The 15,793-nt window shown below is 47.8% G+C and overlaps 1 protein-coding gene across 1 annotated transcript in view; it reads right to left on the minus strand.

Annotated features, from left to right (window-relative positions):
• The window catches only part of Ak7 (adenylate kinase 7), an 89,027-nt gene extending 73,805 nt beyond the window's left edge, over nt 1–15,222 (minus strand). The window contains exons 1-4 of the mRNA XM_029559967.1: nt 15,075–15,222; nt 12,165–12,353; nt 8,679–8,787; nt 3,262–3,356 (exon numbers count right to left, since the gene is read on the minus strand). Of these exons, the coding sequence (XP_029415827.1) occupies nt 3,262–3,356; nt 8,679–8,787; nt 12,165–12,353; nt 15,075–15,176 (495 nt within the window). The 5' untranslated portion in view covers nt 15,177–15,222. The remainder of the gene's footprint in view (nt 1–3,261; nt 3,357–8,678; nt 8,788–12,164; nt 12,354–15,074) is intronic.
• Between the last annotated feature and the right edge of the window lie 571 nt (nt 15,223–15,793).

Below are 15,793 nucleotides of genomic sequence, written 5' to 3' on the forward strand. Positions count from 1 at the left end.
AGTTGTGATGATGCTAGTTATTTCATGCAGAAGGGACTGTTGTATAGCATCATCTTATTAAAAGGACTTGGAATTTAAAAGGATTTGGTGCTGGGATCCACATATGAGGGAGAACATATGTCGTTTGTTTTCCTGAGTCTGAGAGCAGAGGACTACAAGGTCAGAACAGGGTGGAAGAGACTGGGGAGTGTGTCTCGAGGGGCAGAGGGAAACAGCCACTTTTACCAGTGCTCCACCCTTCCCAACTTCGGGGACAGCTAGAAAACAGCTTTCTATCTCAATCATAGGCCCCAAGCCCTTCCTCGAGGGGCAGAGGGAAACAGCCAGCACGCAGCTACTTTTACCAGTGCTCCACCCTTCCCAACTTGGCTGGGAGGGAAGTGGCCTGGTCGTCTCAGAACCCCCAGGGACAGCTAGTCGTCTCAGAACCCCCGGGGACAGCTAGAAAACAGCTTTCTATCTCAATCATAGGCCCCAAGCCCTTGCAGAGTTTTACTGCCCCAAGGCATGGAATTAGTTGTCTCTCTGAGTTCTGGGATTACTTTGACTGAAAACGTAACTAGAGATTGAAATTTCCTCACCGGGGTGCCGGGAAGGGTTGCTGTCAGACCACACGTCACAGTGACAGAGTTGAAGACTCTGCTTTGGCAAGATGGCAAGATTACAATGATGGATGGTGTCCTGAGCACCACGTTGGGCTTGGCATGCTGTCTCCTTTCCAGGCAGCATCCCACAGACACAGGAGGGATGCATTGTGCTGGGACCTGGGGAGGGCTACAGTATCACCAGGACATAGGAAGTTTTAGCTCCATTATAGCCATGAAGGTCAATCTTCTTTGTCAACTAGACCAAATTTGGACTACTCCAGGAGGCATACCTCTGGGCATGTCTGTGAGGACAAGTCCAGAGAGGTTTCTCTGAGTGGGAAGACCCCCCTGAATGTGGGCAGCACCATCCCATGGGGAGGGGTCCCAGGATGAATAAAAGGAAAAAAGAGGAAAGTGAGCCGAGGGCCAACATTCTTCTCTCTGTTTCCTGGTGGCAGACACAATATGAACAGCCATCTCATACTTTTGCTACCCACACCCTCCCCCCATGGTGGACTATATTCCCTCAGTGAGCCAAAATAAATCCTTCCGCAAACTGCCTCTGTCACAGCATTGAGAAAAATGACACGATAACTTTGGACCTTCATCATATATATGGTCCAGCCTTGACCAAAACACTATTATGTAGGAGCACTGTTCTAAAAGGAAGCATTTACAAATTCCTGATGGCTGGGCTGGCTATGGGTCAGAAGGTAGGGCAGAAGTAGAGTGGTTGCCACACAAAGCCCTGGGTTTGAGCCTTCTCACCAAACAAAACAAAACAAAACCCAAAACATAGTTTGGTCTTTAATGCCTGTTATCTCAGCCCAAGGCAAGGAGAGCCAGGAGGATCAGAAATTTAAGGTCATCTTTGGCTATCTAGTGAGTTCAAGGCCAGCCTGGATTACCTCAGGTACTATTTCAAAAAAGGGAGAGGTATATACCTTTAATCCCAGTACTCTCAGATGCAGAGGCAGGCAGATTTCTGAATTCAAGTCCAGCCTGGTCTAAATACTGAGTTCCAGGCCAGCCAGGGCTACAAAGTAAGATCCTGTCTTAAAACAAAACAAAACATATATTAGTCCAAAAACCTACTGAAAAATTATACATACACTATCCCTACAGGAGTCCGTGAGAATAGCTGAAGGCTATATAACAAGAAACAGGACCAGACAGGAGAGACCTTCCTTTGAGTTGTTGGCCAGGGTCATCCAAGAGACTCCCAGAATTACACAGGCTACTGCCACAGTCCTTGATTGCCTCCCAGAACTTGATGATAAGACCCTATTGCTGAAGACAGGACATACTCTGGACTCAGGATTTGAAGAAATGGAGTGGGAACTGACCTGGAAGCCTCCTCCCCTGAAGGCTAGCTCTCAGAGCTTTAGAGAGCACTATGCAAGCTGCTAAGGGAGAACATCAAAGGATGGTCCAACCCCAGCTTCAAGGCCTAAGAAAACCACATCAATGACCAGCACGGCAAATGACCTTGGTGCATTTATTGTTACTTTTATCTTGGGGATAGTTAACAGCTACCTAATTGGACTTAAAGCCCACTCAATGGAAGGAAACTCATGTCTGGTACTGTAAACCTAGACAAATACACATAGCTGGAGAAATCATAGATCTTAGAGAAAATCCCAAGGCTCTCATATCCCTAGACAAATGTGATTTCTTACTATGTGCAAAATATGGATCCTTAAATTTACAGACAAGTATCCCAGTCACAACCCATCAAAGTAACTTCTTTTTCAACAGACAGAGATTATTACAGAGTTCCATAACTGGTCACACACAGAGATTCAGATTCTCTGTGACTTGCCCAAGCCTAAGTGGCACATCTAGGGTACAGCCTCAACACCTAAGACTCAGGGAACATAGAACAAGGGATGAAGAGAACACTAATGCATCTTTCAATTCTCATCAATGAAGCTCCTTCATGCAGCAGAGGGCCAGGAACACAAAAGGCCACAAATGGCCAAAACAGAAAGTCTGCAGAGTATGGGTCCTTGGACAAGACTCCTATATTGAGGTCTGCCCACCCAGGGCTCAGGGGCCATTGTGGAAGAGGGGATGGAAAGATTGTAAGAGCCAGGGAGGAGGTGCATGACCATACAGAAATAGTCCTACAGGCTCCTAGAACCCTTCTCATACAAACCTACAGCAATGGTGTCAGCATCCACAAGACCCATGCAAACTTAGGTGGACAGAAACCCGACACAGAACTGTGGAAATGAACTGCAAGCCCTAATCTTAGTTGAAGAATTATTGGCAGCTGATTACTGCTGGGTGAGGAAGAGCTGATCTTCTTGAAAGGAGAGACTCTAGATAGACTGACTAAACCCTGGTGGATGAACTTGCACTGAGGGACATCTTGGGACACTAACTTTACATAATAGGCCTTAATACAAATGATAGAATATATAAACTCCAGTGGGGGTGAGGGGGCTATGGGAGGGTACCAAAGGGGAAGGGGGTATAAAGATGATTTTATATAGAAATACACAAGAATTCAATAATAAAAAACCCCCCAAATCCAGTAAAACCCAACAACCTTGGTAGTATATAAAATAATAGAATCTCCTAGAACTGAATGTATTAGAGTCTAGAAACTCTGTAAAGTGATGGTGGTAACAGGGTAGGGTCACTGAGAGAGTACTAGTGCTCTACTTACAGGGTCCAGAGGTTTCGATTTTGCCCAGGTCATCACCGTGGACAACAAAATAAACACCTTCTGCTTTTCAAAATGTCCAACTTCTTCATTCAGTGCTGTGGGGCCAAAAAGCAGAGCAGTTGTTTGGATCCACGTAGGTTTTGTAATTTGTTTATTATTTATTTATTTATTTATTTATTTATTTATTTATTTATTTATTGTGTATGCGTGTATTCTCTGTGTGTAGATAAGTACACCCGCGTCATGCAATACCCTCAGAGGACAGAAGAGGTCATTGGATCCCCTGAAACTGGAGTTTCGGACAGTTGTTAGCTGCCATGTGGGTGCTGGAATTTGAACCCGGGTCCTCTGCAAGAACAGCCAGTGTTCTTAACCTCTGAGCCATCTCTCCAGCCCTCCATGTAGAGTTTAAAAAAAAACAAACTTTTATTTAAGCCAGGCATGGTCACAGACACCTTTAATCCTAGCACTCCCAAGATGGAGGCAGGTGGATCTCTGTGATTTCAAGGCCAGCCTAGTCTACACAGTGAGTTCTAGGTCAGCTAGAGCTACAGGGAGACCCTGTCTCAAAAAAGACAAAAAAAAAAAGCAAACTCTTTTATTTGATTTTTAATTGGGCGGGGGGGTAGTTGTACATGTGAGTACAGGTGCCTCTAGAGGCCAGAGGTACCAGAAACCCCTGGATCTAGAACTACATGTGGTTGTGAGTCACCCCATGTGGGTACTAGCAATGGCACTTGGGCTCTCTGCAAAAACAGTATGCCTCTTATAATAGATGAGCCATCTCTCCAGCCCCTACAGCTGTTTTTTTGTTGTTGGGTTTTTTTTTTTTTTTTTTGAGACAGGGTCTCCCTGTAGTCCTAGCTGGCCTGGAACTGACTTTGTAGACCAGGCTGGTCTTGAAATCACAGAGATCTGCCTGCCTCTGCCTCCCAAGTGCTGGGATTAGAGGCATGTGCCACCATGCTCAGCTAGCAGCTGGTTTTTTAAATCACGTCTTGTTAGTTTTCAGAGAGACTTGAAGCTCCTTCAAGGAGCAGCTTATCACCATGGTGGGGTCATCCCTGATGCTTCCTGTCCCATCCCCACCAGTGTTCTTTAAATTCTTCCTCTGGTCTGCTAACCTCTGGGGTCAGCTCAGTTTACCCCTTTCCTGTGTCCTGGCCATTGGCAGCCATGGGTGTTAAATGGAAGCTCTTGAGGTCAAGGCATTTCTGAAATATAAGTGCTGCCCCTTTTATATAGTCCCTGTGTCAGCATGAAGCAGCTAGTGTGGTCTGTGCCCTAAAACCCCAAGAGCAGTTAGGGTAACCTCTGAGAAGAGGAATGAGGGAATAGGAGCTAGCCATATTTTTGGACAGGTAGATACAGGGAGAGAGCCACAGTCAAGTAATAAAGCTGACATACGTCTGTCTTCTTGGGCTAAAACAAAGGCCTGGAGTCTCCCCCTCTAGCCAGTAGGGCCCTCTTTCTAGCCAACCAGTTCAATTCAGTTCACATAAGACCAAGGCCAGACCTGGACATGTCTTCAAGGCCTATCAGCCTTGTTGTCTTTGTTTAAATTGATCAATTTAAATTAGGGGAGGAGGACCCACTAAAACCCCTAAAAACCCAGGCCCTTCAGGAAAAGAATTTTTTTTTAGTCTTTTTGAGGCAAGGTCTCCCTGCAGTGGGGCTGACCTGGAACCCACTGTGTAGCCCAGGCTGGCCTTGAACTCACAGAGATCTGCCTGCCTCTGCCTCCGGAGTGCTGGGAGAGGACTTGAACTTTGTTGTTGTTTCAGAATCTCCTCCCCAGTAATGGGAAATCTTTTTTCCTCTGTGTGGGTCTGATTCTTCATCTTTCAATAAAGTCTGTTGCCTGTTGTTCTTTGCTGTGCTTGAGATATTTCCTGCCTTTTAATTCTTTAATTGGCTAAGAAAATGAATCCAACTACAACCCCTAGACAGTAACACAAGGACTCACAGAGCTGGTTTGGATGCTAACCAGAAAAGGACTGGGTTCCAGAGCAAGTTGTTCGACAACCAGTCAGGCAGCTAGGGAGCTATTGGAAATAATGTCCACCGAATCTCAGTGTCAAGAACCTTTCTAAGTGAAAATTTGGGGAACAGCAGTATGAACTGTTTACCCACAATGTACACTGATGGTCAGTAAGAGGGGCAGGTAAAGTGCCGTGGGGAGACGTAGGGACAGGAGAACAGGTTGTGAGCAGTACTCCAAAGTTTCTGCTCAGAAGGATGAGTGATGACTATGGTCTCAGGTTTGGATTTTTAAAATAATATTCTATTTTTATTTTATACAAATGAATATTTTCCTTGCATGTACGTAAGGACCCGAAGAGGCCAGAAAAAGGTGTCAGATCCCCTGGAACTGAAGTTACAGGAAGTTGTGAGCTGCCATGTGGGTGCTGGGAATCAAACCCAGGTCCTCTGCAAAAGCAGCCAGTGCTCTCAACCACTGAGCCATCTCCCCAGCCCCTTGGTCTCAGGGTTTTGAGACAAGGTATTAATGTTATTCAGGAAACTGGACCCATCTTCTGCCAGGTTCAGGCTTGGTCAGTGTCTAACGGACTCTTTCCTTTCTTTTCCCTTTTCCTCCTCTTGCCTCTGTGACTAATTCAGGACATTTCACAGTTGTTCTTTGTCACGGCTTTCCCTCAAGCAGAGGCTTGATGATGGCAAACAACTTGCTGGCCCAGAATGGAGTAATTCATGGCTTTCCTGATTTGCCACCACCAGGAGACAGGTGCTAAAATATTGGGGGACCCTGCTGCTAAGGTTGCAGTCCACCATGTCCGGATAGCTCTAAGGACCTCGGCACTGTATGGAGGACTCCCTTTCTCAGCGGGGGCTTCCTGCTCTCTTGGAAAATGCCTCCAAGCACAGATGCCTGGCCTTATTTGGAACATGACCTTGGCATGGTTGCCTGCAAAAAACTGCACCTAGGTTTTTTCTTTATTACAGTTAGGCATTGCACTATAGCCAGATGATAGGGTCCTCCCACCACATTCAAATAAAGCATACTACAAACACCTGTCAGGTGAAGCTTTGGCTACCGTCTCCACCCTATATTTTTTCCCTGACCCCCACTGAATAAACGAGCTGTATCACTGAAACTGACTCCTGGAAGGTCTTTTCCGTTGTGCTCACCGGCCGTCCTGACCCTGCTCATCGCTTCTGCTCCCTTTGTTCTCGTGGGTTGGTGACCAATGGCCCAGGAGGGGAGGGAGAGACCCACACTAATACTAACTGTATTCAGAAGAGGGAGCAGGAGCACTTTGCCCAGAACCATACAGGAGACTGTTTGGTAGAGGCCAACCCAGATGGCCTTCCTGCCAGGCTGTAGTGTCCCCACTAGACCATCCAGCCAGCTGAATGGAAAATGGAGCAGCTTGAGCATGGGGCACTAGAGGCTACACGTCAGAGATTGGCTTCTGTATTCTGCTTGCTTGCCTAGCAACATGATCAATATGAAAAGGGCCAGAGTGCTTAGGCTCGGTGCTACTCTCAGACCCTTTAGGAAAGAGTGTGGCCCGGCCATAATAAATCTTTCTTTCTCTAGACTCACCTGTCTGTTTATCTGTCTGTTTGGGGCATTTGTGGATCATAGACTATAACAGTGTTCCACCTAACAAAGGTTTAGTCATAAGCTATGTGCCAAGTCTTGGGAGTGCATGAGGTTTATAGCGCCACTGAGGTATTCTTCACCCTGGGTAATTTTCCAGGAGAGAATTTAAGGCACAAAAGCGAGGCTTAATTAAATTGTCAGAGGGTCAGAGTGGTGTGGGCGTCAGGGGCATTTTCAGTCTCATTAAGTGACTCCTTACACAATAGCACACTGGGCTGCTGCGCTTTTCCCTCATTGGGAAAGAGCAGACTCCTACCTGAGGCAGAAAGCGTCACTGAACTGATCCTAGCAACGCTGCGCCCAGCTCACATTATCAATCCCAACCTCAAACGTTAATTTGAGGTTTTAAAAAATTCTAATAAGACATTGTCTCCTTGGTCTAGTTTTGCTATCCTGCTTTCTTCTCTGCTCATTGGCCAGTTTTGTGAATGTGTGACACACTTCCAGGGCTCTAACTGGGTCACCCTTTGTTATGTGACATTTATAATAGGTCAAAGATGCCCTTCTTTCCCTCTTCTAAAGGGCTCCTTATCTATATATGCAAATGCTCTCTTCCAGCCTTCCTCCTGTGTCATCTTCATTTCACAGAACCCATGAAAGGTGAGTCAGAATTCTTCTAATAAAGCACTTGTAAAAAGTGGTATGCATTGTGAAGGGCAGCTTTTGTTTTTTCTTTCCTTTTCCCCCAGGCTGTCCTCTAAGTATCTAAGCAGCAAAGGATGACTTTGAACTTGAACTTCTGACCCCCCCTCCACTCCCCTGTCTCTAGCACCCAAGTGCTAGGGTTCCAGGCATCCACCATCTCATCCAGTTCATGCTCTGCTGGGGATTGAACCAACAGGAGACAACCTCTCAACTGAGCCATGTCTCCAGCCCACTAGTCCTTATTTCCTAGTCTTTCTTTTATTAAATTCATTTTCTAATTTTAATTTTTTTTGTCTTTTTGAGACAGGGTCTCCTTGTATCCTCAGCTGGCCTGGAACTCACTATGTAGACCAGGCTGGCCTCAAACTCACAAAGATCCGCCTGCCTCTGCCTCCCAAGTGCTGGGATTAAAGGCATGTGCCACACAGGGTCTTCTTGTAGCCCCAGCTGGCCTGAAACTCACTACATAGACCAGGCTGGCCTCAAACTCACAGAGATCCACCTCCCTCTGCCTCTGAGGAGTGCTAGGATTAAAGGCATGTGCCATCACACCCAGCCCAGCCCTCAGATTCTTAACCCTCCTGCCTCAGTCCCCAAAGTACCACACCTGGTTTAAGAATAATATTCAGGGGCTGGAGAGATAGCTCAGCAGCTATGAGCACTTGCTGCTTTTGAAGAGAACCAGAGCAGTTCCCAGCGCCCATGTCAGATGGCTCATAACTGCTTATAAACTCCAGCTCCAGGGGATCCAACTCCCTCTTCTGGCCTCTGTAGATAAACACACACATATACATACATATGTACATACATACATACATACATACACACACATGTACACACACATGCATACACAACATGCAGACACACATAACACACAGACACAGGCATGTTCATTAGCACAGATTTCAAACTTTAGTTAAGTCTTGAATCAGTCCTTCCATGAGTCTTGGGCAAAGCAGCTTTGCAAAAATAGTGCCCCTTTCAATTATAAAGGGTCAGTAGGGACTAGGGAGTATAGCTCAGTTGATACAACACTTTCTAGCAGGATGGAGACCGTGGGTTCCATCCCTGGCATTTCTTCCACTAAACAAACAAACAAACAAACAAACAAATCATTGCCCTGTCCCCAGTGAAGCTCACTGACCGGAGACTGCCCATATGGCTTCCTCCACTTGCTGTGTGTGCTCAGTGATGTTATAGATGACAACATCACACTCCAGCAGGCGTGTGCGAAGGTCTTCTCTAGAGATCATCTAAAAAGAAAAGCAACAGTCATTTGCAGCAAGAAGTTGCCAGGGTAACCTGAATGTCTGAGATTGTTTTATTCATTTGTATTTCCCTCCCTCTCCCTCTCCCTCTCCCTCTCTCTCTCTGTGTTTGTCTGCATGAGTTTATGTACACTCCATGCGTGCAGGAGCCAGACAGGCCAGAAGGCATCAGATTCCCTGGAACTAGAGTAACAGGTTGTGGGTGCTAGAAACTGAACCAGGTCCTCTGCAAGAGCAGCAAGTGTCTTAACCTCTGAGCCATCTCTCCAGCCCCAGCCTGGATGTTTAGATGGATGATAATCTCCAATTTAGATCTGCACATAGAAGAGCACCACAGGAGGCATCTGTGGGAGGAGCTCTATGTAAAATGAAATTTCCGCTCTCTTCTGTGTTTAGTTGCAAGTAACAAAGAAGTTACTGAAAATAGTCTGAAATGGATGATTTTTTTAAAATTGTAAAACTGGGGGCTGGAGAGACAGCTCAGTGCTTAAGAGCACTGGCTGCTCTTGCAGAGGACCCAGGTTTGATTCCCAGTACCCACATGGTGGCTAACAAACACCCATAACTCTAATTCCAGGGGAATCTGGTGCCCTTTTCCGACCTCTGTGGGCATTGCACAAGTGCATTTACATACATGTAGGCAATACACTCATACGCACACACACACACACACACACACACACACACACACACACACACTGTAATGATAAAAAATTGCAAACTGGAGGCTGGAGCTGGCGGTGGCGAGTGGCTCAGTCCATAAAGTCCTTGCCTTGCAAGCATGAAGACCTGAGTTACTTCCCTACAACTTCCATAAGAATGCTGGGCATGGCAGCTTGCATTTGCAAAGTGCTGGGGAGGTAGAGGTAGAGGGTAGAAGCCCCAACCAGCCAGCTTAGCCTACCAGGTGAGCTCCAGGCCAACAGGAGACTGTCTCAAAGGAGGTAGACAGTGTGCTGGAGGAACAAACCCAACACCTGCACACACTTGGGTGTGCATGCACATATACATATGCACATACATGCACAAATAAAAATTGCAAAATGATCTTAGGAACTATTTCTGCATGCTGTTCAAACTGTGGCCCAGAAGGGAAGCATCAGAACACAAGGGAGGAAAAGAAGTAAGGTGTTAAAGGTTTCTACCATTATACATCATGGATCCCTTGTGAGTGCTGGTGAGTGGCTCATCTGGATTATTCTGGAATCCTCCAGATGGAGTGAATTTGATATCTCTGTGGATGTACGGTGACTTAAATACTGACCATTGGGAATATCTGTAAAAGTACAGAAACATTTGACAATTTATTATTACTACTATTATTATGTGTATGGTAAGGGTAGGGGATACAGAGGCCATGACACGTGGAAATTGGAGGTCAATTCTGTGGAGTTGGTTCTGTCCTTCCACCTTTATGTGGGTTCTGGGGATCAAACTCAGACATCAGGCTTGCACAGGGAGCACTTCACCTGCTGAGCCACTTTGCTGGCCTCCACATCAGAAATTTTTTAACAGTTTAAAATATTAGAGTCACACACAAGACCAAAATAACTTTGGTGATGGTTGGATCTGGATGGGTTGGTCCTTGATGCATGGTGCCAGAGCATCTCCCTCCATTGTGAGCCCATGGATGAGAATCAGACAATCCTAAGGACCAGATTTCCAAACTGGGACCTGCATTTGCTGTTCTTACATTGAGTGTTAGAGGTTCCCTAGAGTCTCTGACCATCTTCCTGGATCCAGAACCTATGATGTCAAACTCTGTATCTCAGGACAGCCAAAAGAGAATATTCCCCCATTAAATTCAACCATGCACATTTCTCTAGCCCTATTCAAGTCTGTTTCCATCTACCTACTCTAATTTGCGTGTGCTCCTATAACAAAGTGCAAGAAACCAAGTGTCTTAAAAGACAGAAATGCATTGTCCATCCAGAGGCTGAAGTCTGAGGCTAAGGTGTCCCAGGCAGATTTGATGCCTGATGGGTGGAGCGGAGAGTTCATTCCTTGCGTCCCCGTTAGTTTCCAGGGAGTGATGGCAATGGCTGGAGGAGTGGCTCGTAGATGCACGGCCCCCTTCTCTGTCTTGCCATTCACCTGCTGTTCCCACTGTGTGCGCATTCAGTCCAGAAAAGGACTATTTAAGAGGCCGCTGTCATGGGTTAAATCGTCTCCTCCCCACAAAAGGACATGTTGACATCCTTGTTCGCAGTACCTTGGCATCTGAGCTCATTTGAAGACAGGACCTTGTGCTTTGAATGTGAGATGTCCCCTGTGGGTGTGTTAAGACATCATTCTTACTGGATGACCTTGAACTCATGACCCTCTTGTCCCCCTCCAGAGTCCTAGGAGTACAGGTACAAGCCACCATACAAAGCCAAGGTGGAACTTTCAATAATGCTTTCTTCACATTTTATTTGTAATTGACATCTAAATGATTATACACATTTATGGGCTAATGAGTTAAATCTTGAAGCATAAACAAGTTATGGGGAGCAAAGAGCTGAACAGTGGGTTCAGAGAGCAGTAGGCTAAGGGGAGAGAGAGATTAGCCTGGGAGAGAAAAGGGCTATCTCTTCCAATGTCTCTGGGTGAGGATTTGTCACATGGAAGTGACGTAGTTATTCAATGAAGCAGACACAATATCATGGGAGTCCTCAGTGGCTCATTACCCTCGGGTCTCCTTCTTTCCTGCATGGCACCTACTCAGCCAAGTCCTCTAGAGCTTGAAGTTCTCAATACAGAAGAATCTTGTGAGTCTGAAAATCCAGGTCAGATCCATCTTTTTCAAGAATATCTCACTTAAACTCTTCACTTTGTGCCCCAAATTAAAGCGGAAACACTGCAGTATTCCCGGTCACAGTGCAAAGATGTGGGCTGGGCTGAGGAGACGGCTCAGTGGCTAAAACTCTTGCTGTACAAGCATAAGGACCTGAGTTCAGATCCCCAGAACCCGTGTCAAGCTGGATGCAGTAGTGTGCACCTGTAATCCCAGGTCTCCTGTGCAATATGGGAGGCAGAGACAGGAGGGTTCCTGGAAACTCATGGGTGCAGGCAGCCATGAACAACAGAGAGACTCTGCCCAAACAAGGTGGAAAGCAAGGACTCATGTCCAAGTTGTCCTCTGACCTCCACACATGTGCTGTGGCACACACACACACACACACACACACAGAGACACAGACACACAAAACACAGACCCCTCTCCTCTCTGTCTCTCTTTCTCTCTGTCTGTCTCTGTCTCTCTGTCTCTGTCTGTCTCTCTGTCTCTGTCTGTCTCTCTGTCTCTCTCTCTCTCGTGCAGAGGTACTGGCACCAAAGGGCCTCTGCACTGTTAATTCCTAGGGAAAACCCCAGGGACTTACCGAGTACGTCTCCACAGCAAAGTCAGGCTGGATACTTTCTGGCTTGGACAAGGTGCCCACAATTTGGAAAGTGCCTTCCTTCACTTTGCCTGAGGAAGATTCTGGGGCTGCTGACTTTGCTTCATCTTCCTCTTCCTCCTCTTCTGCAATCTCCTTGAGTGAGGCGCCAGCTACACAGTTAGCTAGGAACTGCAAGCAGAGGGACAGTTCCCAATAGTAAGCACAGGCTAGGGCAAGGAAAGCCAGTGATGATCCTCACTCGGCTCCCCACAGCTCAAGCAAAATCCCTGCACACAGTGGCCCCATAAGGTCGATTCGCACAACACAGGGTGGTGGTCACTGTTATGAGTGACCATACAGATAGTGTTGCAGGCAGCAATGCTGGAGGGGCAGAGCCATCGAAGCCCTCTGAAACTGAAATCTCAGGTACCGGATATAGAGCTACAGGATTTGCATTTGCCCTGCTGGATTTGGGTCTATTCTGGTCCAATATTTCCTCAGTGTGCCTCCATTCCTCCCTTTTGGAATGGGGGTGTATATTTGGTGCCACTGCATGTCAGAACTATGTAATTTGTTTTTTATTTTCATGGGGTAACCGAAGATTGCCTTAGGCCTCAAAAGAGACTTTGGACTTTTGAACAGTGTTGATTGGGATTGTAAAAGACTATAGGGAGTTTAAAAGATGGACTAAATACATTTTGCTTTATGACACAGCCATGGGCCTACATGGGTCAGGGACTGGAGTGTGGTGGTTTGAATGAGACTGCCCCCTATAGGCTCAGGTATTTAAACACTTGGTCCTTGGTGGTGCTGTTTGGGGAGATCATGGGACCTTTAAGAGGCGCGGCTTTGCTAGAGGAAGCAGGTTGCTGAGGGTGGGTTTTGGGGGTTCAAAGCCTCACAGCACTTCCAGTTTGCCTTCTCTTTGTGTTTGTGGCTGAAGATGGGATCTCTCTGAGGCCTCGTGCTGCCAGCCTTGAAGATACTGACTTTGAACTTCTCCCTCCAGAGCTGTGAGGGAATCACATGTGATGCTATAGGTAGCCCAGTGTAGGGCTGTGGCACAGCCCCAGGAAAGCAGTGCAGGTGGTGTGGGCTGTAGTCTCATCTGCTTAGGAGCCGAGTCTAATTTAAAGGACTGATCACTAGCCTCACAGACATCTTCCCACAGCCAGGCAGGCTTCTGTGCCACCCCAGGGAACAGTATTAACATGAGTGGACCTGCGCTGGGGGGATGGCTAGATGGTTAGGTGCTTATGAGTGCTTGCTGTACAAGATAAGGACCTGGTTTGAATTCCTAAAACCCACATAGAAAGCTAGGCATGGCCACAGACTTATGACCCCAGCACTGTTGGGGGCAGAGACAGGTGGATCACTAGGGCTTGCTGGCTGCCAGCCTAATTAGACTCAAGGGAATAAAACAGAGCGTGATAGAGCACTTGGCTTCCTCTAGCTTCACAGGCACTCGAGCATGCACCAGCACATGTGCATATACACTTACTTTTCTAGTTTGCTTTCTGTTGTGATAAACACCATGACCAAAACTAAGCTGGGAAAGGAATGGGTTTATTTGACTTTATATTTATTTATAGGTTACAGTCAATCATGAGATAAACCACAGTAGGAACTTAAGGCAGAAACCTGGAGCCAGGAACTGAAGCAGAGATCAAGGAGGAATACTGCTTGCTCCCAGGCCCACGTTCAGCCAGTCTTTCCCTCTCTCCCTCCCTCCCTCCCTCCCTCCCTCTCCAGATAGAGTCTCCCTGTAGCCCCAGCTGGCCTAGAACTCACTATGTAGACCAGGCTGAACTTGAACTCACAGAGATCTGCCTACCTCTGCCTCCCAAGTACTGGGACTAAAGGCGTGTGCCACCATGCCCAGCCCTCAGCTACCTTCCTTATACAGCCTAGGCCCACCTGCTTAAGGATGGTACTTCCCACACTGGGCTGAGCCCTCCTACATCAATTAGTAACTGAGGTTACCTCTTCTCAGGTATGTCAGGTTAACAAGGCATATACACCATACACACATATGCGCACTTTTAAAAAAAAACCAGCGGACTGTTTTCAGGGATATGATAAAACATGGCTTTCTTTTGACAAATCTTTCAAATTGACAAATGATCAATTTAAGATGAAGGCCCTGAATTCTCCTTTGGAATGTGTGTGCGTGTGTGTGTGTGTGTGTGTGTGTGTGTGTGCTTGCCTGAGCATGTGTAGACTAGAGATCAAAGTCAGGTTTCTTCCTCTATCACTCTTCACTGTAATTTTTGAAACAGAGTCTCTCTCTGAACCCAGACCTCAGCATTTCCTCTAGCCTGGCTGGCCAGCAGGCTCCCGGGTATCTCCACCTTCCAGGGCTGGCCCACACCCAGCTTTTATGTGGGTGATGGGAATCTCACCTTAGGTCCTCATGCTGGTGGCAGTTGCCCACTGAGCCAGCTCCCCAGACTTCCTTTTGGATCTTTAAATTCTCCAGGTTTACAGGTGGGAGAATTGTAAGCCTAGTGGGCCCATCCAAAACCTAGCCTGGCACAAAATAGATGCTTTAAGATAGGATGTATGGATGCTTCATGGGCGACATAGCGACTGGACTTACTTATTCTGTCACCTGCCTGCTCCTGGTTCTGCTCACCACTTCCTATATGACCATTGCAATGTCCTCTCTTGAGCCTCAGTTTCCCCATATTAAAGGGGTAGGAACTAGGGTTGGACCTGCTATCTTCAAACCCCTGGGTTTCTTGCTAGGGGCACTGGTCAAGTCTGGTTAGAGTCGGGGGGCGTAGGTCGAGCTCAGGATGTGCGACCTCCTTTGGGGAGGCCCTTAAGCACTGGGGGTGCAGGCTGCGCTGATGGAGGGGACCGAAGCCTGCGGGCTGAGGGGCTGGGGTCGGCGCCGCCGCCGCTCACCTTTCCTATGTTTCCGCTGCTGTAGGTGTCCAGCAGGTTTATGAATAGCCTCTGGATCCGGAGAACTTTCTCTTTTGGGGCAGCAACTTCCTCTTCAGCCATGGTGGGAGCTGTGCTGGTTGCTAAGGTGAAAGCGTCCGGTTGGTTGCTAAGGAGGGGCCGGGCCTCAGGCTGTCTTCCGCCGGACTCGGGGATGTGGGCGTGGCTTGAAGGAACAGGTCGGGACTCGCAATGTGGGCGTGGCGCGCAGGGCGAGGGGATATGGGCGGGGCTCGAGCGCCGGGCGTTAGGCGCTCGCTCTCTGGGCGTGGCTCTGGTTGTGGGCGGGGCCAGGCGCTGGGGCTCTGGGCCGGACTCCTTCGCGCTCCTTCGCGCTCCTGCTAGACTGGCTGGGACTGGCCCCTGCGGGTTCCTGGACCGCGTTTTCCCGCGTGCAGCCCCTGCCGTGCGCCGTCCGGCCGGGTGCTGTCTGCGGGCCTCGCCGGCACCGTCGCCGCCCAGCCGCTCTGCTCCCTTCCATCCTTCCCAGGTCCTCTTGTGGACTCTGATAAGCGAAGTCTCCCGGCGTTTACTGAACCGCGGGCGTTACCGGGCTCTCCCCGGGACGGTGGGACGGTCAGCCCTGGCAACTTCTTTACTGTGAAGAAAAGCAGTTGTATGCCCAGCGTGGTAGTGCACGCCTTTAATCTCAGCACTTTGGGAGGCAGAGGCAGGCGAAT

The sequence above is a fragment of the Nannospalax galili genome, unplaced genomic scaffold (assembly GCF_000622305.1).
Source record: "Nannospalax galili isolate Female #2095 unplaced genomic scaffold, S.galili_v1.0 scaffold188, whole genome shotgun sequence".
NCBI classification, from domain to species: Eukaryota; Metazoa; Chordata; class Mammalia; order Rodentia; family Spalacidae; genus Nannospalax; species Nannospalax galili.